The following is a 27650-nucleotide window of genomic DNA, read 5'->3' as shown; positions in this document are numbered from 1 at the left end:
GGCGCTGGCTAGACGCGCGCGATGGAGGGCGACGGCGGGACCCCGTGGGCCTTGGGGCTGCTGCGCACCTTCGACGCGGGCGAGTTCACAGGCTGGGAGAAGGTGGGCTCGGGTGGCTTCGGGCAGGTGTACAAGGTGCGCCATGTCCACTGGAAGACCTGGCTCGCCATCAAGTGCTCGCCCAGCCTGCACGTCGACGACAGGTGAGCGGCCCGGGCGGGGCGCTGGGGCGGGCGAGGCCGGAGCCGGGGTCGGGGTGTCGGGTCCCGGGGTCCTGCCTCTCTCTCCCGAACTCAGCCCCGGAGCAGCTTAGGGGGGTAAACCAATTGCCGGCGAGGCCGCGGGACTCCGGCAGTGACCACTCGGCCTGTCCCGGCCGGAGGGGCGCGGGGGCTTTGGCGAGCCCGGGCGCGATCGCGCACATCGGGGCCGGGTCAGGCGGCTCCTCTGGGGCTCCTCGAGGGCCGCGTCTGCCCGGACGTCCGAAGGCGCCCAGTCGTGCTTCCTGACACTCCCCGAATGGCCCCGGTTTTTTGGGGTCTCCAGCTCGCCTTGCGCCTCGGACTCGTGCCCTTGGGAGGCGCGTCCGGCCCGCCCGGGACCCACCGGGGAGTTGCGGTCTGCGCAGGGCTTAGAAAAATTGCTGTGTGGGCCTCTGGGCTTTGTGAGTGCAGTTAGCCTTCGTTCGACTTACTTAGTAATTTACGTTGGAACACAAATTGGTGTAAGACAGTAATTATTTCGGTCGGAAGCTTCAGCTTGGCTCGGGCGAGGTTTCCCGGGCGCCCGACGCTTGCGCGTTGGAACTCCAGGGCTCGGACCTGGCAGTGGGGTCCGGCGTGGGGTCCGGCATGGGGTCTGGGGTGTTGATCCGTCCACCCAGCCCCTTCTCGCCGCACACTCTCGTTTTAGCTGACTTAATTTCGAGACCGAACCGCTGGGGAAGGGCCTTGCGTTAATGCTCTGTGGCCGTGCCATGGGGCCCTCCTGCAACCCATTTTCTCTGTCCAAAAGTCAGAATGAAACCTGTCTGTACCTAGTACCTAGCAGGAGTGTTCAAGGTAACAAAGACGAATGGGAAGGACGCAGAGCCGCCCCTCTTAAATTCGGTGGATCGATTGTCGTCTGTGCATAATTTGAGAGGTAGGGAGAATGTTCTTGAACAGCACCTCTTTGTTGTTGTAGATTTCACTGTTTACAGTTGATTTTGATGGTTTATATGTAAGGCTTAATTTAGCACGTTTTAATTACTTATCCTTTAATGAAGCTTACATTCTACATGGAAGCTATGCTTGTATTTTACCTAGAGATTCCCTGGACACATACACTCAGAAGCGGCTACTTTTAAAAATACCATTTAGCCTTTGCTGCCTGGCAGACCTGGTTTTGAATGTTTGGCTGATTGAGTGATGGGGCCGCTAAGCCCCAGCTTTTCTGCAGAATCGTTGTGATGCTTGTGTCTGGGGTGGGAGCGCGCTGCAGCCCCATGTCGTGACTATGACGCCTCTTTGGATGAGAGACCCGGCCTCTCCCTTTGCATTTTCGTCCTTGGCTAGGAGACTACACAGCAGAGCTATTGGCGACTTTTTGCCGTAACCTTCAAATGCAGTGTTTCTTGGAAACATCAATAGAGTATCATCCAGTCACCACTAGTTCAAAGGTGAGATGCTGGCCCAGGCTGTGCACTTTTTCTCCCCTGCCCCAGATCCTGGGAACTTCTCAGGCCAGGAGGGGTGCTGTGGTTATTTTGATGAAATCCAAAGCACTTTGAGTACCAGCCAGTGGTTAGGTTCTGAAAGGGAACCCTCTCCATAGGGGCATTCGTTTTCTCTCTTGGGGATGTGTGTCTGACAGTCTTGTAGTTGCAGTGAGCTTTAATCATCAGCGAAAATTTTAACACCACTTTCTTGTATTGGAAGAGCAAAGTAAACAAGCACCTCCCCAGACTGACTCACCAGCTCACATCCTTAGGATCTTCTGTTATTTCTAGCGACCAGTCCCTATATCTTGGGTGGCCTAGTTGGAGGGAGGCTTTCTACACTTGAGGCGGATCACTTAGGATATTGCATAGCTTGGTTGAAAAGTGTTTTGTACTTTAACTGGAAGCCTTTCCTGCCCTGCCCAAAGCAGACAGGTGGTGGCATGTCAGGTGGCTAGGTCGAGGTCAGCATCGCCTAGCAGGAAGCATTTCACCTGCTGTGCTCTCCTGGGCCTGGTAGAGCAGGTTGGGGCTTTGCCGTGTGCAGCAGTGGCTGATCTTTCTGAGAAGATGGTCAAACCCCGGCTGTTTGCGAAGTTGATTCCTTTAGGTTAATTATTAACTGTATTCGGCTTGAGGTTCTTGTTAGGAATGTACATCAGTCCTGCTGTGCCTTAAGGTAGTTGCTGTGTCATGTGCCCTGCCAAATTTCTCAGTGTTTTTCTGACGAGCTGCCTCCCACCCCAGCCCCTCATATTTGCAAGATGTTCCCTGAATTGGGAGATAGGATTTTCCTGGGGTCTTTGTGTGCAGCCCCCAGCCCTGTACCCCTTCTGCCTAAGTCTTGCTTCTCTTCTTGGAGGGACAGCCCCTCTCACCCCTGCCACATGGGTCTGAGCCTTTTCCAGGCTGCCTGGGGTCAATTGTGGTCCTCTCCACTTGTTGCATAGGAGCCACCACAGGTACAGGTGCAGGTGAGGCTGATTTTCACTGGTCAAGGCTGCTTGCCTCTCAAGGTGGTCTGGGGTCTCCTGGCTCCCTGCAGCTCCCCTGGGCCCAGCCTTTAGCCACCCCTTGGCCACAGCACCTGCCCAAGACTTCTTTGATTAGCAGGCTGTGCCAGGCCATGTGAGCATGCTTTTCTATGCAAGAAAGATCAGGGGGCTGCCTAGCCCCTAGACACTTGGCAGGGCTCCCAGGAGCTCCCAGGGCTCCTGGTAGTTCACAGGTGATACCCCATTGATCTGAGGTTCCCTTCGTCATGGGGCTTGGTGCCTCGGAGGGTCCTATGGGGTGGCTTTGGAGAGACAGCTGGCCTCCCTGGCTGACCCTCATTGTGGGGGGTCACAGGGCCTAGGGTGGGGTGTAGGGATGGGTGCTGTGACCAGTTTGGAGAGAATAAAGTGATCCCAAAGGCCTCGTTCTTCCCCTGCCAGCCCCCAGCGAAGGGGATGCTCAGAAGAAGCCAGTGCCTGCGGGGCGCCGGCTGGGAGCCACTCCTGCTCCTGCCGCATTCAGCCCTGGCTGGTCGGGGCGAGCCTGAGCAAACCCCAGGTTTGTAACAACAGAGCTGACAATTGGACAAGCCCATTTCTTGTCAGTTTTAAAAATAGCCGTGTGGGAACCCCTCCGAGGCTCCCTGGGAACATAATTGGATTCGTGTGCAGAAGGCCTCACTGCGAGGCATCAGCTAACAGATGATGAAACACTTTTCCGGCTACATTTTCCCGAAGGTAGTTCCTAGGTTTCTCCTTAGGAGCTCTTTGTTACCTGAGCGGTCTCACCGCCTCCCCCACCTCCCTGCTTCTCACTTTTCCCTTCGTTTACTGCTTCTCCACTTGCACAAGACCACGTCCAGGGGTTGTTCTTTCCCCCTTTCCAGGTTGCGTGCTTCCAGGGGAAACCGCAGCTGGCCTGTTCCACAGGTCTTTGGGGTTTCTGAGCCTGGAGAAGAACCCTGGGACTTTAGGAAGTTCCTTTTAGAAATGGTTGGTGTGATGATATTTCTCGTATTTCTTGCTACTCCAGTGCCCTCCCTAGGAGGGGGAAATACACTTTGGCTAGCCCTAAATGAGGAGAAACCCGAATTCATGTAAGTGCTACTCATCATATCTTTAAAAAGTTGAACCACAAGTTAATCCTAATTAATGTCCAGAGATTTTTCATGTGGAACCCAAAACAGGGCCCAGGGGACTGTGGGGTGGGGGCTTTCCCTGTTCCTGCACGGAAGCAGAATTAGCAGCGCTTTCCTCAGCAGCGAAGGAGAGGGGAACAGGGCGCCACCCCCACTGAACTATGCCTAAGCCTATCAGCGCTTGGAGCGAGGCACAGTTTTTAGGTTGTGTTTTAATTAACACCGGCGAGAGGGGGTTCTGGTCAACCCAGAAACGCTGACCTCACTGTCAACAGTAAGAAATGCGATTTGGAGACAGTGCGAACGTGACTATGTGATGTTCCGTGCTCCCTGGCCACCACCCCAGCACCTAGGCTGGATTCGGCATCTTTCCATGTCTTAAAATAATGATAATAATAAATCTACAGTTCCTTTTGTGTGGTCATCAAAACAAGCCAGAAACACTGCTTAGAAGAAAAAATGTATTTAAAAAAATAGTGCCATTGCTAAAAAGCAATTGGTGGGTTCTTTCTGTGCTCAGAGTACCTGAGCACTTCGTAACCTCCCTCCATCAGAGAAGCTTCTTCCTGCAGCTTGCCAGGAGGCCCTTTCAGGCTTATTGAATTGCAGATGCCGCCGGGCGACACCTGACCCCAGGAGGGCTGGAGCTTCCTAAAGCCACTGGAGTTTCCCAGATGTCGCCTAGCGAGCACCTGAAGAGAGCTGGAAGGAGGGGTCGTGTGGGTTTTGGCCAGTGGTTACTGGATGGTAAACAGTATGGAAAGTTTCTGAGGATATGCCGGTGCTTCTGAACGAAATCCATGCTGGTAGGCAAGAGAGCCGCTCCACCTCCACTCCTGGGCCTCAGATCTTCCACGGGGCGGTCCCGGGACCCCCTTCCTCAGCTGGAATCCTGTCTACCCCAAGCCAGTTTGGATCGTGCTGTCACAGAGAAGACACTTTTGTCCACGGAAACAATGACTTTTTTTTTCCAGGACAGCTGATTTTCCTCAAGGAAAATGTGTGGCCCGTGGAAGGGGGAAGTCGTGCTCGGCTCCCTTCAGGCAGTTGTGCAAAGATGGGGTGGACTCCGTTAGGAGATTCTAGCAGGGATCTGCTTTTGGTAGCCAACCGGCAGCAGTGGCCCTTTTTTGTTTGTTGTTTCTTTTAAAGTAAGGTAAATGGGGTCTCTGTTCGGCAGATAGGGCCCGGGGCAGGGAGAGTAAAGTACTTGCTGAACTCGGTGCGCTGGGGAGGGGTGTGCTCTGCCGCCAGCCCGTAGCTGTTAGAGTTGCTAATGAGCTCGCTCTGCAATCAGAAGTCACCTGAGTTTTATGTATTAAGCCCTTGGGCAAAAAGAAGAAAACACTATTTGCAGAGTGGCTCAGAGCTTCCACTTAATAAGCTACTCAGCCTTCCTTTGATTGACTTTGTTCTCAGAATACGTGTTTGTTATCAGTCAGCTTTGGCTTAGAGAGTTCACACCCAGAATGTCTACTAAATGTAGAAAAATGACCCTTGTGAATGGCCAGCGTCTAAACACCTGAATTGTCATTTCCTCAAAACCCTCCGGCGAGGGGGGTGTGCCTCACAGGGTTGCACAGTGGATGTGGGTCTGAGTCCTGTGTAAGGACTTCGGCCCGCTCCCCCGGGCAGAGTGTCTGGAGGAGGGAGGCCGCACTGGTAGGGGAGGGGCGGCAAGCTGGCCACATTTGAGCAATCGGAAACAGGCAAATCATAACTCTGATTCTTAACAAGACAGAAGACAGAAGCAGCAGCTGGTACCACGTCCCAGTCCGACAGTTTGGAAGTTAGCGGCTGTTGCTGGGGTGGAAGTTGTGCTTGTATTCCTTTAAATAACAAATGAGGGCCTCAGCCAACCGGTGTTCCCAGAGGAGGAGAAAGGCCGGGAGCTGAGAGGTGTCATTTTCCTTCTTTGGTGACCGGTTTCGTTTTAGCTGATGCTTGACATTGGCATCAGGCCCTCTTCCTTTTCTCCCAATGCTCATTGAGACTGGGAACTGGCTTGAGAGTCCCCCCATCCCTTGATGGGTCCCAGAGCCTGGCCCACGCCGGTGGCTGCAGGGAGAGAGATTTCCCCTGGAGGGAGGGAGCAGCCAACGGTATGCTGGTGATGGGGCAGCTTTCAGCTCAGCCCAGGGACCCCCACAGGCCAGCACGGCACACTGGTGGGTATCTTGTTTTCCATTAATTGGTCATTTAACCAGAGTGCTAGGAAAAGCAGGCCCTGCTGCCCTCCGTTTTGTCTCATAATAATTTCACATTCATTCCTGATACCTGCTTCACTTGTTCCCAAGGCCAGTGGGATTCTTTGCTCCTTGAGTGTATTCAGACACACTCTTGACCTGCCCACCCCCCACACCCCCCCAGCTGCTTCTCCTGGGGTGCTCCCACGTCCACCATGGGGGGCTGCGTAGCGACCCCTTGTACAGCTCCAGAGAGGTCCTGTAAGCCTTTCTCCTCCACATGCAGTCAGTGGACCCGTCCGGCAGATTCTTCCTACGGAGTGTGTGTGCTCTGCTGGCTTCCCCTCTCCGCTCTGCCAAGCCCAAGGGGGTCCACAGTGACCGCTCTGCTTTGCTGGCCTCCCGGGTGCCCCTGGACTCTGTGCAGGTCTCAGCCTTCCCGACTCTCTCAGGGGCCCTTTCTGACGCTGACTTCTGACTTTGGGTCTCTCTTGATTCTCCATAGTTCCCTGGACCTTCCTTTCAAGAGGCTTAGATTTTTCAACCACACTTCTCTTTTGGGGGTAATTCTCCATCTTCTCCCTTAGAGGGTACACGTAAACCCCGTGAAGACAGGAAAGGGACCTCCTGTCCTTAGTTCTGACATATAGTGGATTCCAGCGAGCGCTTGCCAGTACACAGAACTGCTTAAAATAAAGGTCAGGTGAGTGCTGGGAGTACTGAAGTGGTGATTCTGGACAGTAGTAGTTTGTTGGCCGAAAATGCACTCACTTGGTTTACATCGGGGTTATTAAACTTGGCACCACTGGCATTTGGGGCTGAGTAATTCTTAGCCTTGGGGCTGTCTTATGCATTGTAGCATGTTTGGTAGATCCTTCAGTTGTGACAACCAGAATCTTTCCAGACATTGCCCAGTGTTTCTTGGGGGGTGAAGTTGCCTCTAATTGAGAACCAGTGGGGCTATGCCCTGAGACGCAGGGCCCTAGCTGCAGGGCTCGCATTGTGGGGGGCAGACAGACTGAGATCTCCAAGCCTTTGGTACCTGTCCCATGTATGGGAATTTCCACAGCAGGAGCTAAACAGTAGGATCCCTGGGTTCCTGCTGGCCTTTCCTGCGGGGAGAGTGTTTTCACTACCGTAAGGGAAGCCTGGGAGGGGCTGAATCTCACAGGGGAGGTCAGATCATCAAGAAATGGATGCGTTCTGTTGGCACTGTTTTGTTTTGGATTCTCCAGCAGGCCAGGAAATGGGAGCCACTGAGTGATTTCCCAGCACCTGCTCCAGGGTTTGTCACTGGGAGGAGCAGGCCTGTGTCTAGGCTGCAGAAGAGCCCCCTGCTGTGGCAGCAGAGACTGGGTTATAGGCAGGGACTTGGGCTGGACTCTGGATTCTGGGGGAATTACCTGAGGGCCACCCCAGCCAGCTGCCTTGCGTGGCCTGTGTGTGGACATGGAGCTGCTGGGTTTCCTGCTCTAGGAGGTCAGATCTCTCCAAGTGTGGTTCTGAACGTTTCCTTTAGGGAGCTTATTATTATATTATTAGAAAGCAGATTGGCCGGGGACAGTGACTCATGCCTGTAATCCCAACACTTTGGGAGCTGAGGCAGGCGAATCACTTGAGTCCAGGAGTTCAAGACCAGCCTGGCCGAGATAGCAAAATCCCATTTCTACTAAAAATACAGAAAATTAGCTGAATGTGGCACACCTGTAATCCTAGCTACTCTGGAGGCTGAGGCATGAGAATCACTTGAACCCGGGAGGTGGAGGTTGCAGTGAGCCAGGATGATGCCACTGCACTCCAGTCTGGGCAACAGAGCGAGACTCTGTTTCAAAAAAGAAAAAAAAAAAAGCAGATTTTCCAGCCCCAACCTGGAACACATTCTCAAGGAGTGAGGCCTGGGAACCAGCATTCCAGCCAGCTTCCTAGGTGCTTTCTACCATGTCTGTGTTTGGGACTGCTGACCTAGATCCTCCATGGCCAGCGTGCATCCTCGGATTCAGCCTCTTACCCTGAACGCATTCTGAGACTTTTGACCCATGACACTAATACAGACCATTGCACTGGGATTCCAGTCTGTGAAAACATAGGCTGCACCAGGGAAGTGACCTTAGACCAGAGGTTGGCAGACTTTCTCCACAACGGGCTACAGAGGCAACATTTTAGGCTTCGCAGGCCGCAGGGCCTCTGTTGCAAGGACTCCTCTCCCCTTTGAAGTGCAAAAGCAGCCACAGCCAGTATTTAAATGAATGGGTGAGACTTTCTTCCAGTAAAAGTTTATACAAACAAGGTGGCAGGCTGTGGGCAACCATTTGGCAGTTTCTCAAAATGTTACACATAGAATGTGACCAAGCGATTCTGCTCCTAGGTATATATCCAAAATAATTGAAAGCCAGGTCTCCAGGCATTTGTCCCCCAATGTGTGCAGCTGTACAGCATTATCCACAAGAGCCAAAAGGTGGAAATGGCCTGCACCCACGAACAGATGAACAAAACGCAGTACATTTCATGCAGCGGAATATTATTCAGCCATGAAAAGGAAGTTTTCATATATGTTACAGCGTGAATAAACCCTGAAAACATGCTTAATGAGGCAAGCCAGACACACAAGGGAAAATTTTATATGCTTGCACATATATGAATTTGCCTAGAATGTAGAAAAGAGGTTACTGAGGATGGGGGTGAGGGAAGGAGTTACTGGTTAATGGGTGCAGACTTTTTGTTGAGGTTGATGGAAAAGTTTTGGGTATAGATAGTAGTGATGGTTGTACCATATTGTGAATGTGTGTAATACCAGGGAATTGTACACCTGTGAATGGCTAAAATAATACTATGTTATGTCTATTTTACTACATTTTATCTCTCTCTCTCTCTATATATGTGTGTGTGTGTATATATATGTGTGTGTGTGTGTGTGTGTATATATGTGTGTGTGTGTATATATATGTGTGTGTGTGTGTATATATATGTGTGTGTGTGTGTATATATGTGTGTGTGTGTGTATATATGTGTGTGTGTATATATATGTGTGTGTGTGTATATATATATGTGTGTGTGTGTGTATATATATGTGTGTGTGTGTATATATATGTGTGTGTGTGTATATATATATGTGTGTGTGTGTATATATATGTGTGTGTGTGTGTATATAAAATTAGAATTTCCCTCCTTCTCACTTCTGGTAACCCTGTGTTGCACAGGTACATTTCAGCAGCCTCAGGACAGAGATTCTGGAAAGCCCTGCGTTAGTGATGTGACAGTAAAGTGTGCCCCGTGTGTGTGCACTTGAGGCATTTGCTCAGCCCTCTGGAGCCAGTCGTCTTCTGGCCAGGTTACTGTTCTGTGTTTGTGGCTGAGTGACCACTGCGTGTTCTTCATGCCTTTGAACTTTTTCAGGGAGCGCATGGAGCTTTTGGAAGAAGCCAAGAAGATGGAGATGGCCAAGTTTCGCTACATCCTGCCCGTGTACGGCATCTGCCGCGAACCTGTCGGCCTGGTCATGGAGTACATGGAGACGGGCTCCCTGGAAAAGCTGCTGGCCTCAGAGCCATTGCCGTGGGATCTCCGGTTCCGCATCATCCACGAGACAGCGGTGGGCATGAACTTCCTGCACTGCATGGCCCCGCCACTCCTGCACCTGGACCTCAAGCCCGCAAACATCCTGCTGGATGCCCACTACCACGTCAAGGTGGGGGGCCGCACGGTGCCCGAGGGAGCTGGGTGGGGGGTGCCTGTGTCTTGGGGAGCAGGGCATCAAGGGGTGAAGCCCTGAGGTCAGGACACAGTCGGAAGAGGAGGTGGTTCTTCTTGGAGGAAAGAACTTGAAACCAGGGACTTTTGCAGCATGAGGACTCCAGGAGTCTAAGCTTGTCCTGGTCGGTATGAAAACCACACGCCGTGTAGCTGGAGGGTGGGCTTGGTGAACACGGGGGCTGTTCCCCCAAATCCTGGCATATGACTCATTCCGGAAAAAGATTGCGGGTTTGTGGGTTTTGGTCTTACGAAATCAGGTTAGAAATCAGCCCGTGGGCCAGGTGTGTCCTTGCGAGACCTCAGGCTCTGCAACGAAGGGACGCGTTTCCCTCAGTGTTTTCAGGAGCTCAGGGTGTTGGGAATGTGGGGGTTGTCTGCAGTGGGGTCCTCACAGTGCTGTGGAAACAGGCTGTGAGGAGGGTCTCGTTGCCTCTGTCTGCCCCTGCGTAGAGTGCGGAGGAGCAGCGTGCTGTATTAGTGCAAGGCCTGGGAGCTGGAGCTTGCTTTTGCTTTGCTGATTGGTTTTTGAAACACAGAAAAGTAAGAGGGATAATATAACTGAGAACCAGCATTGCTGCTGGGCCTTGGCAGGTGTTAGCATCATCACCTTTGCATCACGGCTGTATTTCCTTGTATCTCCTGTGATGGCCTTCATGGCTAGGGTTGTACTGTCGTTGACATGTGGTGGTTACACCTGGCATGCTGTAGTTTTTCCCACGTGGTGACGTTCACATGCTCTTGGGAAGCCCAGGGTGATATGCTGGTCTACATGACACTGATGTCTGCCCTGGGAGTGAGAAGGAGCCGAGAGCCATGTAATTCATGCAGGGGACAAGCAGAGGAGTCCCCGCCTGGCTTGGCTGTGCTACTATTCCTGGTGGCACAGCACTTCCAGGCCTCTCTGATGGCCTGACCATTAATTAGGATAGACCTGAATTCAGGGCCTGGCCCTGCCCCTGAGCTCTTGGTGGGGATGGGAGTGGTGGCCCGTGTGGCATGTGCACGGCCGCTCCCTGTGCCCAGACTCTGCGGCCGAGTGCATCTGGCGTGCCTTGCTCAGCCAGGGCGGCGGTGAGGAGGTCAATTTTTCACTTTGGGCAGTAATTATAAGTTGTCTCTTAGGTGGGTGTTGCCCAGTAATAAGATTTCAGCTAGAAGATGAAGCACTGTCCTGCTAAGTGAAGTAGGAAGTTGAGATAATGGAGACAAAAATCAAGTGACTGGGCTTGAATGAGCTCTAGGGTGGCTTCCCACATCTGCTCATGTTCTGGGACCCCTGGGATTCCTGTTTCCTGTGACGGGCAGGGCTGGGCTTCACATGCGGACCCTCCATTCCCGCCAACATTTATGGGCTCGTTTCTAGGTAGCTCCGGCCCTGGGGCCCTAATGACTGGTAAGGTCTGCTGTGCAACATGCACTAAATACCAGAAAGGGCATGCCAGAGGCTTCACCTGTGGGAGCTGCCCTCATCCTCAGAGCAGAGGTGCAGAGTGGACGGTGGCCTCTGGTTCTCGCTGAGTCTTGGCTCAGAGTGAGTAAATTAGCAGCCGGGATCGTCCAGCTGTAAGTCATGGAGCAGAGACCTTGATTTCCACCTGGCCTGCCACTGTGCTTGACATGAAAGAAACCAAATGACCACTGCACGTAGCGGTCACTTGGGGGCAGAGTATGTGACTTGCAGGCAGGGCTTGGAGGCAGCCCTGTGGGAGGGGGTGGGAGTGCTACTGGGGCTGGGCCTTCACACGGGGTGGGGCTTTTCTGCACTCAGGAGTCGGGGGCAGGCAGCAGCAGAGCGTTTAGGTGAAGGAAACAGCCCAAGAGACGCAGGGAGAGCTCTGGGCTTTCTTGCAGGGGTAGCAGGCAGCGGGGCTTCCCTGTCTTTCAGGATGGCTGCAGCAGACAGGTACTGCCTGGAACTGCTTTCTCAGGGAGGCTGCTGTCGAAGGCACACCGGGTGCTGGCCAGGAAGTGACGGACATCTCTGCCTGGCGCCCCGGGACATCTTAAGGCTCTGTGTACCCTGACAGGCCGCAGGAAAGATTGCTTTTGTGTGACATCCTTCTTAATCAGGCATGTTAGTCACCATCAAGAAGCCCAAAAACAAACAGAAAAATGTATTTACATGACATACTTATTTTTTCTTAGAAATAGCTACTGATGTGTGTAGAGGGCAGCAGGGAGAGTGTTGGGGTTCTAAGAGTCAGCACCGTTGTTCCTGAAGACAAAGTGTGGAAGCTCTGCATGGACTGGCCACTGGGCTTCTGGGCAGTCCTCAGTAGACAGTTATTCAATGCAGAAAAACTTTAATCTAGAATTCTGAAATTAGATCTTAGGTCGCCATTCCAGTCCTGCCATTTGCCTCTGAGATGGGCTACCTCGGTGCCCAGGGCTTGATTCAAACTGAAAATATCACAGCAACTGTTTGCTTCACAAAGTATATAAATATAAATAGTGTATAAAGTAATAGTATCAAATTACTACTTGATATTATTCGACATTAAATCTACTAAATACCAATATTAAGATATTAGTTGGAAGCAATTTCAAGTTAAAAATGAAATAACTTGGTTTAAAATCTCAGGCTGCATTTATATGTCCAGTTAGCCCAGAACAGAAGCTTTTCAAAGGATCACACGTGGGTCACGTTCTGCTGTGTCTTTCTTTTAAAGGCAGCAAAGCCCCGGCAGGCCACTTTCTTAGTCTTGACAGCTGGACCTTGAAGTTGAAGGGCCGTGTGCTTGGGGGCAGCTGTGAGCCCTCAGCTCTTAGAGATGCAGAGTCGGGTACTGATGATAGTGTTTGTAAGTGTGGAGGCATTTGCTGGTCAGAGTGGATGCCACAGTGGTTCGCTGTTAAGGACCCGGGGCAAGGGGCAGCTTGGGTGGGAACATGAGGAAGGGCGGAGGGGAAATGCAGCTGGCCCGGGGTCTGAGATGTGGAGGGAGGAGAACACAGAGAGTCAGCAACCCTCCCAGAATTCTCAATTCCGAGCTTGCATTTTGTTGCCAGAGGTTTTGCAGAGAATTGCTGCTTATTTTCTTTTCACCAAGTATAGTCTGAGTGGCTGGCTCTGTCTGACACAGAGAGGAGGAGAAAAGGCTGCAGGGCTGGGGAAGCACCAGGCTGGGATCTCTGCCCCAGGCCCTCTCATTTTTTTCTTTTCTTTCTTTCTTTTTTTTTTTTCCTAACGATCCCAGATGTCATTTAATTTTCACAACAAAGCTACAGGAGCGGTACTGTTATTGCCTCCTTTTATAAAAAAAGGAAACAGGCACAGAGAGGCTAATCGTCCAGGACCACAGAGCTACTAACTTGTATGGGCAAGATTAGAACAGTGAGTCTGATCCTTAACTAACCGTGAGAGGGTGATACTTTTTTCCTACATTCAGCCATACAGGGGGATGAAGTCCTATAAATTGTGTGATGCTTTCGTTATTATTGTATTTTATTTTACTTTTCGTTCCGGGATACATGTGCAGGACGTGCTGGTTTGTTACATCGGTATATATGCGCCATGGTGGTTTGCTGCACCCATTAGCCATCTAGGTTATCATCTAGGTTTTAAGCCCCGCATGTATTAGGTGTTTGTCCTAATGCTCTCCCTCCCCTCTTCCCCTACGCACCGACAGGGCCCCGCATGTGATGTTCCCCTCCCTCTGTCCATGTGTTCTCTTTGTTCAACCCATTTCTGAATTTGAAGGCTTTCAAGCCACCGATCACCGTTGAACTGAAACTTCCTGTACTTGAGCTTATTTGGAGAGTTAGGACACGTTGTGTCCCAGTGTCCAGCTGCCGCCGGGGTTTGCACAATCGGGTGATGGCGTTCCCTGACGCTTTCCCTGGGGTGCAGAGTGTGGCTCTCAAGGCGGTGCAGGCCTGAAGGCCCTGGGAGAAACGGAAGTGGGAGGACATGAGAGCCGCTGGGGTCGGGGCCTTATCCTGGTGCTCCTAGCTGCAGACGAGGAGGGCCGGTCCCTGCTCACAGGCCTTCCCCCGACCTCCCTGCAGATGTGCTCAGGATCCCTGGAAGCCCGAGTCATGGGTCATAAATTCTCCCTGCTGTTTGGTGCTGATGACAGCAGACCTATTGGCTCACCACATGGGCACGGCCAGCCCAGAATTAAGGCCTGACTCAGCCTCGTTTCCTGTCACTCCATGGGTGTGTTCGAGAGGAGCTCAAGAGTTAATGAAAAGGATTTTTTAAAAAATCCATATGCCTTGAAGGAGAGTTGAGGGTGGCACTCCCCCTGGATCAAGAGTCCTACTAATGCTAATGACTTGTGGCTTCATCCCACACACGGTTTTCAGCAGCTTCAGAGGGGACGGAGTTACACTGGAGAGGGGAGGACAGTGGCAGGAAAGGGGATGCCCCTGAGAGAGGTCAGGCCGGGGGTCTGTGAAGTCTCCCCAGTGAGCTCCAAGGTCACCTTTGCCCGAGGGAGACCTGAGACCTGCCTCCCCCGAATGCGGACGCTGAGGGCATTCCTGGAGGAGCTGGTGGCTGGTGCTCCTTGGGGCCTGGGCCCTGCCAGCAGAGGTGTTTATCAGACCTTTGCTTGAACACATGTGTTTGAAGCAGCCAGCCAGTGTCTGATCACAAAACACTCCAGATGGACGGGGCTGCGAGGCGTGTGTGTTGTTTGCTTTAAAGTTTAAGCTTCTGAAGGTATGTTCCCCTTTAAAGGACTTGCAGCCACTTGCCCGCCAGCCTCCCCAGCTGGCTGGTTGCATAACCAGCTCCCCGGCTTCCCGAGGAGCAGACCTGATCTTCACATGTGTCTCTCTTTACCTGAACCCTCTAAGGCTTGCTTTTTTCCCTTTATGCCGGCTCAGCTGGCTGTCAACCGCAGTGGCAAACATGACGCCTTACAGAAGGTGGATTCTAATTCTTCTTGAGTTCTGTCTCAGAGAACTCCTTCCTTACGGTACAATTCTTTAACCTGCCCGTCAAATGTGCTGCTCCTATGCCTCCGGGCTTGCTTCTGCCCCAGAATCTGTCTCCCTCCCTGCCTGGGGCAGGGCTACCTGGAGAGGCACAGACATGGCTCTCAGGGGCTCTCGGAAAGCTCTCACCCACCCTCAGATTGCAGAGGGCAGCTTTTGATAAAGCATCATAAAATGTCACTGTTGAAGGCTTATGAGCCCTGCTCTGATGGCTGTGTTGCAGATTTCTGATTTTGGGCTGGCCAAGTGCAACGGGCTATCCCACTCGCATGACCTCAGCATGGATGGCCTGTTTGGCACGATTGCCTACCTCCCTCCGGAGCGCATCAGGGAGAAGAGCCGGCTCTTCGACACCAAGCACGATGTATACAGGTGTGTGACATGCCACCCCCATCCCCTCTGGGTGCCAGGGGCTCTGAACCTCAATGCTTCATGCCCTGAGCTGCAGCTTTCAGAAGGGCCTCTTACTGCCAGTCAGAAATGGGATTCAGGCCAGGTGCGGTGACTCACGCCTATAATCCCAGCACTGCGGGAGGCTGAGGAGGGAGGATTGCTTGAGTCCAGGAGTTTGAGACCAGCCTGGCCAACATGGTGAAACCTCATCTCTACAAAAAATACAAAAATTAACCCAGCATGGTGGTGTGCACCTGTAGTCCCTGCTACTGGGGACTGAGGTGGGAGGATTGCTTGAGCCCGGGAGGTAGAGATTGCAGTGAGCATGATTGCACCACTGCATTCCAGCCTGGGCAACAGAGCGAGACCCTGTCTAAAAAAAACAAAAAACAAAAAACAAAAAAAAAAAAAACAGAAAGGGGGCTAAGTCCACGTGAAACAGGTGGGTGCTTGTAGAGTTCAGGGATTTCTTTGCTGTGAGTGTTGCTGGCCAAGGAGGAAGAATGTTCCTGGGTCCATGTTCAAGCCAGGCTGACAGCTCTGCGCTGTCAGAGCCTTGGCGATTTTATGACCCATGGGCTTTATGGCTTGTCTGTTGGAAGAACCTGCTGCTTTCAGTGGTCTGGGTGTCTGTACGCATGTGTGTTTGTACTTCCCGAAATTCACTCTGATTTTGTGAGGTGAGCAGCTCATCTTCTTCATGGCACTTCACCTTTGTTGGTCAGAGATCACTCCCCAAGTCACCTGGTCCCTTCCTTTTTCAAATTGTAAAGATCTTAATCACACAGACTTCTTGGAGAAGAAAAGTGGGCGGGAGCATGTGAGCAGGCACTAAGCCTCCCGTTGTGTCTCTTACCCTGCAGCACTGTGACTCTGATCCAGCATTTGAGCTCTGCCTTTTGGTCATTGCCACCGGCAGCAGCCCAGGCTGACTGGTTTGACAGTAGCCATTGTGCATGTGCTTAGCTGGGGCTTTAAGCTGAGAGTTGCCTGGAAGTGTCACTTTGGAGACTAGTCACAGCTTGTAGAGTTAGGGGAGAGTTAAGATCCTCTCCATTTATTTTAGAGTTTGGAGTTTCAGCTTTTGAACCTGCCGTTTGAACTAATTTTTGATAGTAAATTCGGTGTCTATAAACAGCCACTCTCACCAACTCAGTGCTCCCTGGAGGCTCAGTTTTCGGACTTCTGTTTTTCTTTTCTTCTTCTTTTTTTTTAATCAATTTGGGCACTTTTTTTGGTGTATCCAGAGTAATGTACATGAATATATCCTTCATATATCTGTATATTTCTAAGCAGCCCCCGAAAAAGGCTTTGGGGCGTTTGGCTGTATTGCCTCCTGTGTTTTCTGTGTGGTTTCTTTAACAACCCTCTGACAATGAAATGTCAGCAAGCCTCAGTTAGGAACGCTGAAATCTCAGCAAGCCTAAGTTGGGAACCAGAATCCATGTTTTCAGAGAATGAAATCATTGTTCGGGGAGGGGGACATGGGATTTGCCCATCATTCATTCACCCATTTCTTCAGTAAATGCCTGCACAGGTGCTCTGTGCCTGGTGCTTGCGAGGAGATGACAGTGAGGCACACAGGTGCTGTTCCCCAGGAGCTCATGCCCCATGTAGGGTGGCACCCTCTCTGGGAGTCCCTCAAGCTGCCTGAAGATTTGTAGCCCAGTTGACGAAGTTACTTGAGTCTGTCTGACATCTGAGTTGTCAACATGCTGGGCTTCGCTATAGAGAGTTTTCTCTTTTTAAAAACAGGAGAAATATCTCAGTGTCATGGCTCTGTCTTTGGAAGGCTTCAGAACAGGTTTCTTCATGCCTCTTGCTGTGCATGAGCGCTTTCGGCTTTGAGTCTGTGGCTGTCAGATGCTAACGTGCCTGGTTTCTCTTCCAGCTTTGCCATCGTCATCTGGGGCGTGCTCACACAGAAGAAGCCGTTTGCAGGTGAGTGGAGGTGTAATGTGCTTGTCTTTCCTGGAATAATGGGGGAACACCTTGTTGTCCTTTCTCTATCCTAAAACAGAGCCCGTGATCCACGCCGCCGTAGGTGCTGCTCTGTGGTGTAATTTGCACGCGGGAAAAGGCACAGATCTGAAGGGGCCTGTTCAATGGAATTTTTGTAGGTGCCAGCTAGTTTTGTTTGGTTTTTTTTTGGTAGTAAAATATATATAACATAAAATTGGTCATGTTAGCCGCTTTAAGTGTTTAACTGAGTGACATTAACTACATCGGCAGTGTTGAACAAGCGTCACCACTGTCTAATTCCAGAACATTTTCATCATGCCAGAAGGCAAAGCCCATGGCCATTCCACAGTCCCTCTCCCTTCCTCTGCTCAAGCCCCAGCAACCACTCATCTGCTTTCTGTCTCCATGAGTTTGCCTGTGCTGGTATTTCCAACTAATTCTTTTTTGTTTACTTTAAAAAAAGTAATAAAATACACATAACAAAACTTAGCATGTTGACTGTGTGAAGTGTACAGTTCAGGAGTGTTATGTGTGCTCATGTGCTTGCACAGCCAACGTCCACAGCCGTTCAGTGTCATGGATTCGCATGCGGAAGCAGCGCCCCTGCCCAACCTGAGAGCTGTGCTGTTTCCTTCCCCAGCCAGGCAGCGACCGTTCCGAACATCATCCTCAAAGTTGTCACACCTTGACTTACTTATCATAAAAATCTAGGACTTTTTAGCTTTGTTGCACAGATTCCCTTTTCCTCTAAAGGCATTTCTGGGCTACTTATGATATTTTGTGGTGTGACCGAAAATGTCTCAAAATGAAGATGAGAGTCAAGGCCTACCCCCTTGTTAGTTGGGCTCAGACTAGGAGCTGATGTATGGGAAAGGTGAGGGGGCGAGAAGAGATCTTCCCAGCATCGCAAGGTCAAGTATCTTGGCAGCTTTGAAAGAATGCCAATAGAAAGCACGGAACACGTTCTGCCAGGCCTCTGCCGGCCAGTGTCTCTCTGTGTTGCCTGACCACCTGTCGCCTTTCTTGCCTTCTGTACGTTCTCCCGCACAGTGCCTACGGCCCGAATGCTTGTGAAATGTGGCGGTGTCTGATAGATGAGGGGATCTGATAGATGTGACACTCGAAGCTAGGCACAGGGGACAGATCAAGGCTCAAGTCCCTGTGCTTTATTGCTGAATATGCCTAGTGTTCCATTATTGGAACGCTAAGCATGTGGGAATTATTCATATCCTACTGCTCAAGGTCATCACCAAGGTCTGATTTTTCAAATTCAAAAAGTTGCAGCCTCAGGCATAAACGGGTTAATAGATAGGAGGGGGTTCCAGGTGCAGGAGAACAAGGCCTCTCCCCAGCTTTTCCAGTCTGCATTTGGCAGCAGGACATATTCCAGGTGTTTACGTCAGTTCACTTTCGTTTTATTTAGAAGAGCTGTTGGTTTTGGAAGTCTGAATAATCATGGAAATAGCCTGTTAAATACTTAAGGTATTTATTGCACAAGATTTAATGGGAAAGTGGAGCAAAACATCGTATGGAATCCTGGCAGCTGTGGGTGATTCTCGGCGGATTTTCCACACCTGCTGGGGCACACGGCCTCTCCAAAGAGCTGCCGTTCCATGGGCTGACGTGTTTGTATCTGGAGCGCAGAGAGGGCTGTTGGGAACAAGAAGCTTGGAGTCCACCTTGAGGGTTCCAGGCTATGCAGAAAAAAGAACTTGGCCCACTGGAGGTCACCCTGAACCCTTCCCAGTCAGGGTGGAAGTTGTGGCCATAATAATAATAATAGTATGCCAGAGCCCATGCATACGAGTGAAGGCAGTCAGAAAGGACAGGTGCGGCCCCACATGGTGAATTGAAGGGAAAGAGCCTTCCCACACACCCCAGCCCTGGTGCAGCTGCAGGGGAGGCCAGCTGGGGACCTGAGCTTGGGATTGGAGTTGGAACTGAGGAAGATTTCTTCGCTATTGTAGAGAGAGTTGGGTCTCTGTGGATGCAGGACGCTGTGGCTCCTCCATGGTGCGTGAACCTCATTCCCTTTGCTGGCTTGGGCTATTGATGGAATGAGCCTCATAAGATATTGTTCTTCTTTGAACCTCATCTTCCTTTGGGTGGGATGCCGAGAAAGATCTCTGTGACCAAACACACTGACTCCATCTGGTAGATCAGAACCCAAGGAAAGAGGTTGATTTCAAAACTAGTAAACTAGAGAGCACGGTGCCTCGTGAGGATGAGGGTTACAGGAAGCTCTGGCTATGAAACGGGAGGGGAAGCCGTCTCCCTGGGATGGTGTGGGGATGGTCCCACCGTGGTCCCCGGCAAGTGTGTCATTTCCTCTCAAGAGTGAGACGCTGCCACCCAGCCCTGCAGGAGCCCCTGACTCGCATCCTTCCCTTGGCAGATGAGAAGAACATCCTGCACATCATGGTGAAGGTGGTGAAGGGCCACCGCCCCGAGCTGCCGCCCGTGTGCAGAGCCCGGCCGCGCGCCTGCAGCCACCTGATACGCCTCATGCAGCGGTGCTGGCAGGGGGATCCGCGAGTTCGGCCCACCTTCCAAGGTGAGTTCCCCAGGGTCTCCCCAGCACGGTCTGTGGGTGTCACAGGAGATAGTGGTGACGGACAGGACAGGGTCAGGGACCAGGCCTGGGTGAGAAACGAGGCATGTAACAGGTGGGCCGAAATGAGCCCTGCACAGATAGGTTGGCCCCAGCACCTGCCTATGGCCTCTGGTACTCAAGGCTTGGCCACAGCAGCTGGAACTGAGTCGCCTCCAACTGTCCATCCCCTGCTCCCCGCCAGGGCTGGGCTTGCTGCCCAGAGGAGTCTGTATGGGAGCCTGAAGTTCAGGTGCAGCCATGCTCTTCCCGGGGACTCACCTGGCTGGTGGCTGGAGGTGTTGCCCTTGGGGAGTTGACTTCCTGGGACAGATGTGTCTCTGGCATAGGAAAGTCACCCTGATGAGATGGAAACTGCTGCATGTAAAGCTTACGGCAGGAAACGGGATGAATGGGGAGCTCCTCCGCCAGGTGCTGGCAGCTCTGCTCCCTGCAACTGGCAGGTGGGGCTTCCCCAGGGAAGGCTTCTGCTTTGAGTCTGGTGAGGCCTGCAAATGATTACCAACGGGGGGCCTGGGTTTGGCCAGCAAATCGCCCACGTAGGGCCCCTGGGCTTGCCTGGCGAGCTCAGCCTGGGCCGAGGCATGTGAGAAATCCCCCAGCTTGTGGAGGCCCCGCCCGTGTTTAAATGGAAGGCTTGTGTACGTAGAAGTCATCATCCGAGTGACATGTCCCCTTTCTTCCCCACAAGAAATTACTTCTGAAACCGAGGACCTGTGTGAAAAGCCTGATGATGAAGTGAAAGAAACCACTCACGACCTGGACGTGAAAAGCCCCCCAGAGCCCAGGAGCGAGGTAATGGGCCCTTCCCGCAGGGGTCTTTTGTCTCCTCGGCTTCCAGGCAGGGTTTCCAAACCCCTCCTCCTCTCTGCAGACTCCTCCGCGCCCGGACCACTCTCCCTCTCTTCTGAGCCCATCCCGCACCCAGCTCCGTTAGAAGTGTAGGTCCCACGGGGGCTCAGGTCCACCTGCCCGACTGCATCCCCGCCCCACCTCCTGTCTGTGATTCTGCATGAGTAATGTAAGGGCTTCCCTGACACTAACTAGCCACTCATTGGATGTGCGTGGAACCACGGGGATCAGAAGGCCCAGCCCCAGACGGGGAGGGAGAGCTGGTGTCTGGGTGTCTTTGCACCTCTGGTTCGGGGATCCAGTCCCTTTATAGCTGCTCATAAATGGTCTGTACTCTGATGAGTGTCACCTAGGTGATTTCAGATGTGATAAGAAGTTCCAAGTGCCAGGGCTGGCTAAATACCCTTTCAGGTGATGAGACTGGAGCAGACCTGTGAGGCAGAGCTAAGTGAGCTTTATAACGTGTTATCTGGTGTTGGGCAATTGATCCCAGCCTGTCGGTGTGAGCTCAGGAGAGCCGGAAACATGTATGGCGTGCCCACTGTCTCAGCATAAAGTGCATGCGTGCCAGTGAGTCTGGGAGCAAAGGTGCCTGGGGGTTGCTGGTGAAGAGGCAGACCTGGGCCCTGATAAGGGAAAGAAGGCAACCAACATGTGGGGGTGGCTTGGTACACCCAGCAAGAGTGCGGGACATTGAGCCGTCCCACAGAGGGTGGGGATTTGGGGCAAATAGGTGTGCCTAAGGGAAGAAATGTGAAATCCTGTCAGATTCCACTTACCCACCAGAAACCTGCTGCCCCTGCAGTCCGTGAAGCGAGACCCTTTAAAAGGTGTCATTGGTGTGCGTCGGATTGGATTATCCCTCATCCTTGTAGCCGGGCCCTTCCCCCTTCCCTCGTCCCCACACAACCCCCAGGCCAGCCCCACGTGGTTCCGCGGGGAGGTCGCAGTTGTAGCCACGTGTGGGGGTCCTGCCCAGTTCTTGTCTGTCCTCTCGTTTCTGCCAATGCTGGCCTGTGCTGGGCAGCTGTGTCCTGCCACGCATGCTTCACACTCTGCAGCTTGACATTGCCTGCCTTTTGTCTGGGTGACGCTGTGCGCGGTGCTACTGAGCAGATGGCATCCAGAGCTGCATGAGGCTGGATTTTGCACTTTTATGAAGTCGATCTTTCCTTAAAATGTTTCTGGGCTGGGTGGAGCCAGCGCAAGTCTTTGTAGCTCCAAGTCTTTGAGCTCCCTGGCGCTGTGCGGGTGCGTAGTCTGAGCTCCCCGGCGCTGTGCGGACGTGGCGTCTGAGCTCCCCGGCGCTCTGCGGCTGCGGAGTCTGAGCTCCCTGGTGCTGTGCGGACTCGGCGTCTGAGCTCCCTGGTGCTGTGCGGAGGCGGGGTCTGAGCTGGGGGACTGATAGGTTATCTGTGTTGCTTCCAGGTTCCGTCCTTTCTTCCCCCACCTCCCTCCCATGGCCCACCTTGCTCTTCCGTGTTTGTGTCATGGGCAGGCCATGCGGGTTATGGCAGGGTCTTCACCCACCCCGTCTTCTGCATCTTCGCAGGTGGTGCCTGTGTCTGCCAGGCTCAAGCGGGCCTCCGCCCCCACCTTCGATAACGACTACAGCCTCTCCGAGCTGCTCTCACAGCTGGACTCTGGAGTTTCCCAGGCTGTCGAGGGCCCGGAGGAGCTCAGCCGCAGCTCCTCTGAGTCCAAGCTGCCGTCGTCCGGCAGTGGGAAGAGGCTCTCGGGGGTGTCCTCGGTGGACTCCGCCTTCTCTTCCAGAGGATCACTGTCGCTGTCCTTTGAGCGGGAGCCTTCCACCAGCGGTAAGTGGGGACGCCTCTTTGTGTCCCGGGAGATGCTGGGCTCGGCGGGAAAGTTGACTGGACTCAGTGAGCAGCTAAACGGAATCAAGGGGAAGTTTCTCGACCCAACAATAATTCTTCTTTGTGTTCTCTCTGTCTGAAGTAATTAATTTTGGGTGTTGGGCATTTGGCTCCATCCTATGTCGCTTAGCATACGTGGGGAACAGGCCACATCACCAGTCCATGCAACAGTCTTGCCTGTGCCAGTGCCATGGGTAGAGGCTGACCTCTGGTCTACAGATTGGAAACCCCATCCAGTGCGGTGAGACCGGCGAGGAGCTGAGCCCCACTCCCTGGCGGGCCTCCTGTCTCCAGGATGGCAGTCCCACACCCTCTGCTCAGATGCTGCTGGGTACACACCCATGCCTTCGCATATGTGGGCTCCCCATTCACAGTAGTCCAGGCCTTGTAATGTGTTGGTTATCCTTGGAGGTTTTAACACCAGGCCACCTTTGCAAATCTCCTGTTAGGAAGGAGCACTTCTCACTTAGCGAATCTTATCTTTTTATGTTAATTTTGATGGCTTTTGTTTTTGGAAGGTGCTTTTTTTCCTATCCCTGCCCCAGGGTGCTGGGCCTAGTGGTCATTCTGGCTTCCTCTTTGCCAGCTGCAGTGGTAAGATGTGGTCCTGCCCTATTCCTGAAGGGGCTGCAGCTCTGATGGAAAATACAGGGATTTACACTCAGGGCTACAGCCACGGGGGCTGAGGGCCAAGGCTGTGATCTTGGGGGGAAGGATGTACCAATCCATCCTGGCTTTTCCTGGTGGATTGGTACATCCTCTTGGAGGCAAAGACTTTTCCTGGATCTTACAGACCTCCTGGGATTTTTAGATTAGAATACTGGGGGCAAAAGAGGGTGTCTTGGGTTAAGGAAATGCTACATAGACACAGTGGGGAAGACCTGGTGTGACGGCAGATAAGCAGTAGGTGATGGGGTTGAGGAAGAGAGTCAGGGCCAAGTCTAAGACTGGGCAGAAAGAAATACCACCATCTCCCATGGAGAAGTACATTCTAGAAAATTCTCTTTGGGTCTAATACTCTGAAATGGCATATCGTCTTCATGCTCGAGAGAGGTTTATTTTACTGGCTCTACTCGGAATACCAGTGTTCAAACACCAAGCCCGACTGGGAGGGTTCCGTTTTCTTAACACCTTAACACCGCCACCTTCCAAGTCCCCATGTGTTTCACATGAGGGTGGAGGAGAGTCTTATTTCAGGGACTCAGAATTCCAGGCACTACAGTAGGATTTTTGTGGTAAATGCAACTTTTCATCTTGAGTGCTGGACTAACGTCTTCCTGAAACAAGAGGCTCGGTCCCTTCAGGATTATCATAGCAAACTTCCCTCTTGACCTCCCCAGGTCAGGAGGTGCCACTTCGAGGTGGGGCAGGAGCTGCAGCAGCCCCTTCCAGCTCTGGGCACCAGCTCTGCAGGCTGCTAGGCCTGGGGTGTCCGTGGATGGCAAGTGCCAAGGCTTCCAGGCGAAGGGGTCTCCGGCCTGGTCTTTTAGTCTGTGCCCTTTTTCCTTCTTTCTTTAATGAAGGAATGTTTGCAGTCACTGCCATCTCTAGGCACCAAGGGGGTTCAGCACCCCGCAGGACAGCGAGAGTGGGTTTTATTCTGCAGACCAACTAACGAGCACCTGAAAGACATTCGCCGGCCTGCCCCGGGGCTCCCACTAGGACTGACCTTAATCAGGAGGCACAGATAATGCTCAAACATGGTCAGGTGTCCAGTGAACAGCCTGGAGGCCTTGGCACTCCTCCACCTGAGCGCCACAGCCAGGCTCCCAGAGACGCTGCGTCCCTGGATGTGCAGCCGCGCTCTGACGCTTGCCTCTCCTCTCCCTGCAGATCTGGGCACCACAGACGTCCAGAAGAAGAAGCTCATGGATGCCATCGTGTCTGGGGACACCAGCAAGCTGATGAAGATCCTGCAGCCACAGGACGTGGACCTGGCGCTGGACGGTGGCGCCAGCCTGCTGCACCTGGCGGTGGAGGCCGGGCAAGAGGAGTGTGTCAAGTGGCTGCTGCTCAACAATGCCAACCCCAACCTGACTAACCGGAGGGGCTCCACCCCGCTGCACATGGCCGTGGAGAGGAAGGTGCGGGGCGTCGTGGAGCTCTTGCTGGCACGGAAGATCAGTGTCAACGCCAAGGACGAGGACCAGTGGACGGCCCTCCACTTTGCAGCCCAGAACGGGGACGAGTCTAGCACGCGGCTGCTGCTGGAGAAGAATGCCTCGGTCAACGAGGTGGACTTTGAGGGCCGGACGCCCATGCACGTGGCCTGCCAGCATGGCCAGGAGAATATCGTGCGCATCCTGCTGCGCCGAGGCGTGGACGTGAGCCTGCAGGGCAAGGATGCCTGGCTGCCGCTGCACTATGCCGCCTGGCAGGGCCACCTCCCCATCGTCAAGCTGCTGGCCAAGCAGCCGGGGGTGAGTGTGAACGCCCAGACACTGGATGGGAGGACGCCCCTGCACCTGGCTGCACAGCGCGGGCACTACCGCGTGGCCCGCATCCTCATCGACCTGTGCTCCGACGTCAATGTCTGCAGCCTGCTGGCACAGACACCCCTGCACGTGGCCGCAGAGACGGGGCACACGAGCACTGCCAGGCTGCTTCTGCATCGGGGCGCCGGCAAGGAGGCCGTGACCTCCGACGGCTACACTGCTCTGCACCTGGCTGCCCGCAACGGACACCTGGCCACTGTCAAGCTGCTCATCGAGGAGAAGGCCGATGTGCTGGCCCGGGGACCCCTGAACCAGACGGCGCTGCACCTGGCTGCTGCCCACGGGCACTCGGAGGTGGTGGAGGAGTTGGTCAGCACCGACGTCATTGACCTGTTTGACGAGCAGGGGCTCAGCGCGTTGCACCTGGCCGCCCAGGGCCGGCACGCGCAGACAGTGGAGACTCTGCTCAGGCATGGGGCCCACATCAACCTGCAGAGCCTCAAGTTCCAGGGCGGCCATGGCCCCACCGCCACCCTCCTGCAGCGAAGCAAGACCTAACTGGCTGCCTGTGGAGACCAGGGGTCCATGTGGGGCTCTTGGTCCTGTCCTGTCTTCCTCATGGGGATGGAACGATCCTGCGTGGGGCCTGTTGTGGCTTGCCTAAACATTGACCAAGCGGAGGTGACATGGTGCCATCGGGAGGTGGCTGCTGCTGACCGGAGTGTCCCCTCCAGGCGAAGCTGGCTCAGGTGCATGTGCCCGCTCCATCACCGATCTAGGCACCTGCTGTCTGAAAGGACCGTGGGTCAGAGTCATTTCATTGTGCTCCTAATGGGCTGCTGAGGCTGGTCTCTCAGTGATGAAGCCCCAGGCGAGGAAGCATCCACTCTCTCCTGAGGCGAGCCATCTTGGGCCGCTGGAGCTCACCAGTCTTGAGGGAAGAGGTGCAGGAGAAACTGTGTTTTTTATCTTCATACACAGCAGTGGGCAGAGAGGCCTGTCTTAAAGTTTCCATGGAATTGTTTTATAAAATATCTTAAGAGATGAATGCCTTATCAGCTGCTGCTTAAAACCTGTTAAAAATGTTCATAACATTGGATAGTCTAGTCTGTAAATGATGACTAAGTAGTGGGGTTGGCTTTGAAAACAAGTTTTATGCAACAAGGAGTGAATGGTAGCAGCCAGCATTGCGGGACGTGTGTGTGGCCAGCTCTTAACCATTCCAGTCTGTTACTTTGGTGAGTCCTTGTGGACAACCACACACACGCACTCACATGGTACTAGCTGCTGTTCATTTCTCATTGTCTAAGGTGTTTTGGGAACTCTAGAGCCACAGGCATAAGAGTCATTAAAAAAATTCTCCGTTTATAACCTCAGTCCTGGGGACTGAGGCGAGCCCCCTCAGGTCGCTGGAGTGCAGCAGTCTTGGGGGAAGAGGTGCAGGAGAAACTGTTTTTTATCTTCATAGACAGTATGAAGATAGAACTATGTAGTATTACCTAGACATGGACAGTATTACCTAGGTAGATGCACTGCTCATCTGCGTCCTTTCCAGCTGTCATTTTTGGTAGGTGATTTGGGATAAGGATAGTGTTTTGGGGTTATAGGGGGAGGGTTTCTGACCTGCTTTGCAGACGTGCATCCGCACCTCAGCAGTTTGGGGTGTGGCCCCAGGGCGGTTATCGGATGTAAAAGATGCGGCCCATCTAGTCTCGCAACTTAACTATCACCTGTGTCCCATAGGGTGCCTTCCTAATACTGTTATTAGCATAAGTTTGTTGCAGAACGTGACCCTGTGTGCAAACATGTACCGTGGCCTGGTATATGATAGAGATTGATATTAATGTACCATGTATGTTAATGTGAATCTGTGGGCAGGATACTTTTCCATGACAGGAAATATCCAAGCTGTTAAAACTGGCTATGTTTTAATATGCCTCATTTTGCCTTTACTGTGTTATGCTACTATTGTGTGGACTGCATGAGGGACGAAAAGTTCCATTTGGTGTCAATAAAGCAAAGTACTTGCCTGCTTTTTTGAAGCTGGTTGAGACTGCTTTTTCTTATCAACAAGCTCATGTAATCTGATTTCTGAAAACCAAAGGCTTGAGGCAGTGACAGAAGCTTGCAGATGGCCTTCTGGAAGGGCCCCTGTGTCCTGAATTAACCCAGGCCGTGGGGCCATGAGAAAGCAGAGGGTGGAGCTGGGTGTCATCCTCTGCCTGGGTCCCTCCACACACGGGTGATCCAGTCGGGGAGAGAAATGTGTCTGGATGAAAGCTCCCAACACTAAAGTTTTTATTGAAATGTTATAGTTCTTATGTTCTGTATTTTGAAATATTTTCATATTGCAGAAAAGTGACAGGAATAGTACATAGAACTCTGGTAACCCTTCAGCCAGATTCCCTGTTTGCTTATATTTGATTGCATTTGACTTTCTCATCCACCCACCTACCTGTTTGAGAGTAGGTTGCAGACAGTGTGCCCTGTTACTCCTAAATACTTATGTGTACATTTCCTAAAAGCAAGAGTTTCTCCTACATCACCCACAGTTTACTCATCACATTCAGGAAATTAACATTGGTACAATATTACCATCGAATCCACAAATTCTCTTCAAATTTTGCTAATTTTATCTCAAAACTGTCCTTTATAGAAGAAGAAAGTTGAAAAACACAGCAGCACCTCTTTTTTTTCACTCTGGCCTGGGACCCCATGGTGTTTCAATTGCCATGTGGCTTCCGTTTTCATCAATCCTCAGTTCTGTCTTCTCTTTTCTGACTTTGAATTAACTTGTGACATGAGGC

General features: G+C 52.5%; 1 protein-coding gene across 1 annotated transcript; it reads left to right on the top strand.

Moving 5' to 3' along the window:
• Positions 1-26885, top strand: LOC105472598 (receptor interacting serine/threonine kinase 4). Its single transcript, XM_011725989.2, has 8 exons — positions 1-203; positions 9413-9704; positions 14937-15085; positions 16998-17047; positions 19464-19622; positions 20371-20474; positions 22084-22348; positions 24242-26885. The coding sequence occupies exons 1-8, from the start codon at positions 22-24 to the stop codon at positions 25399-25401; spliced, it is 2361 nt and encodes a 786-aa protein (XP_011724291.1). The 5' UTR covers positions 1-21; the 3' UTR covers positions 25402-26885.
• Positions 26886-27650: the final 765 nt, after the last annotated feature.

This window comes from Macaca nemestrina, chromosome 4, assembly GCF_043159975.1.
Source record: "Macaca nemestrina isolate mMacNem1 chromosome 4, mMacNem.hap1, whole genome shotgun sequence".
NCBI lineage: Eukaryota > Metazoa > Chordata > Mammalia > Primates > Cercopithecidae > Macaca > Macaca nemestrina.
The sequence above is the reverse complement of the archived record's forward strand: the minus strand, read 5'-3'. Positions and strand labels throughout refer to the sequence as shown.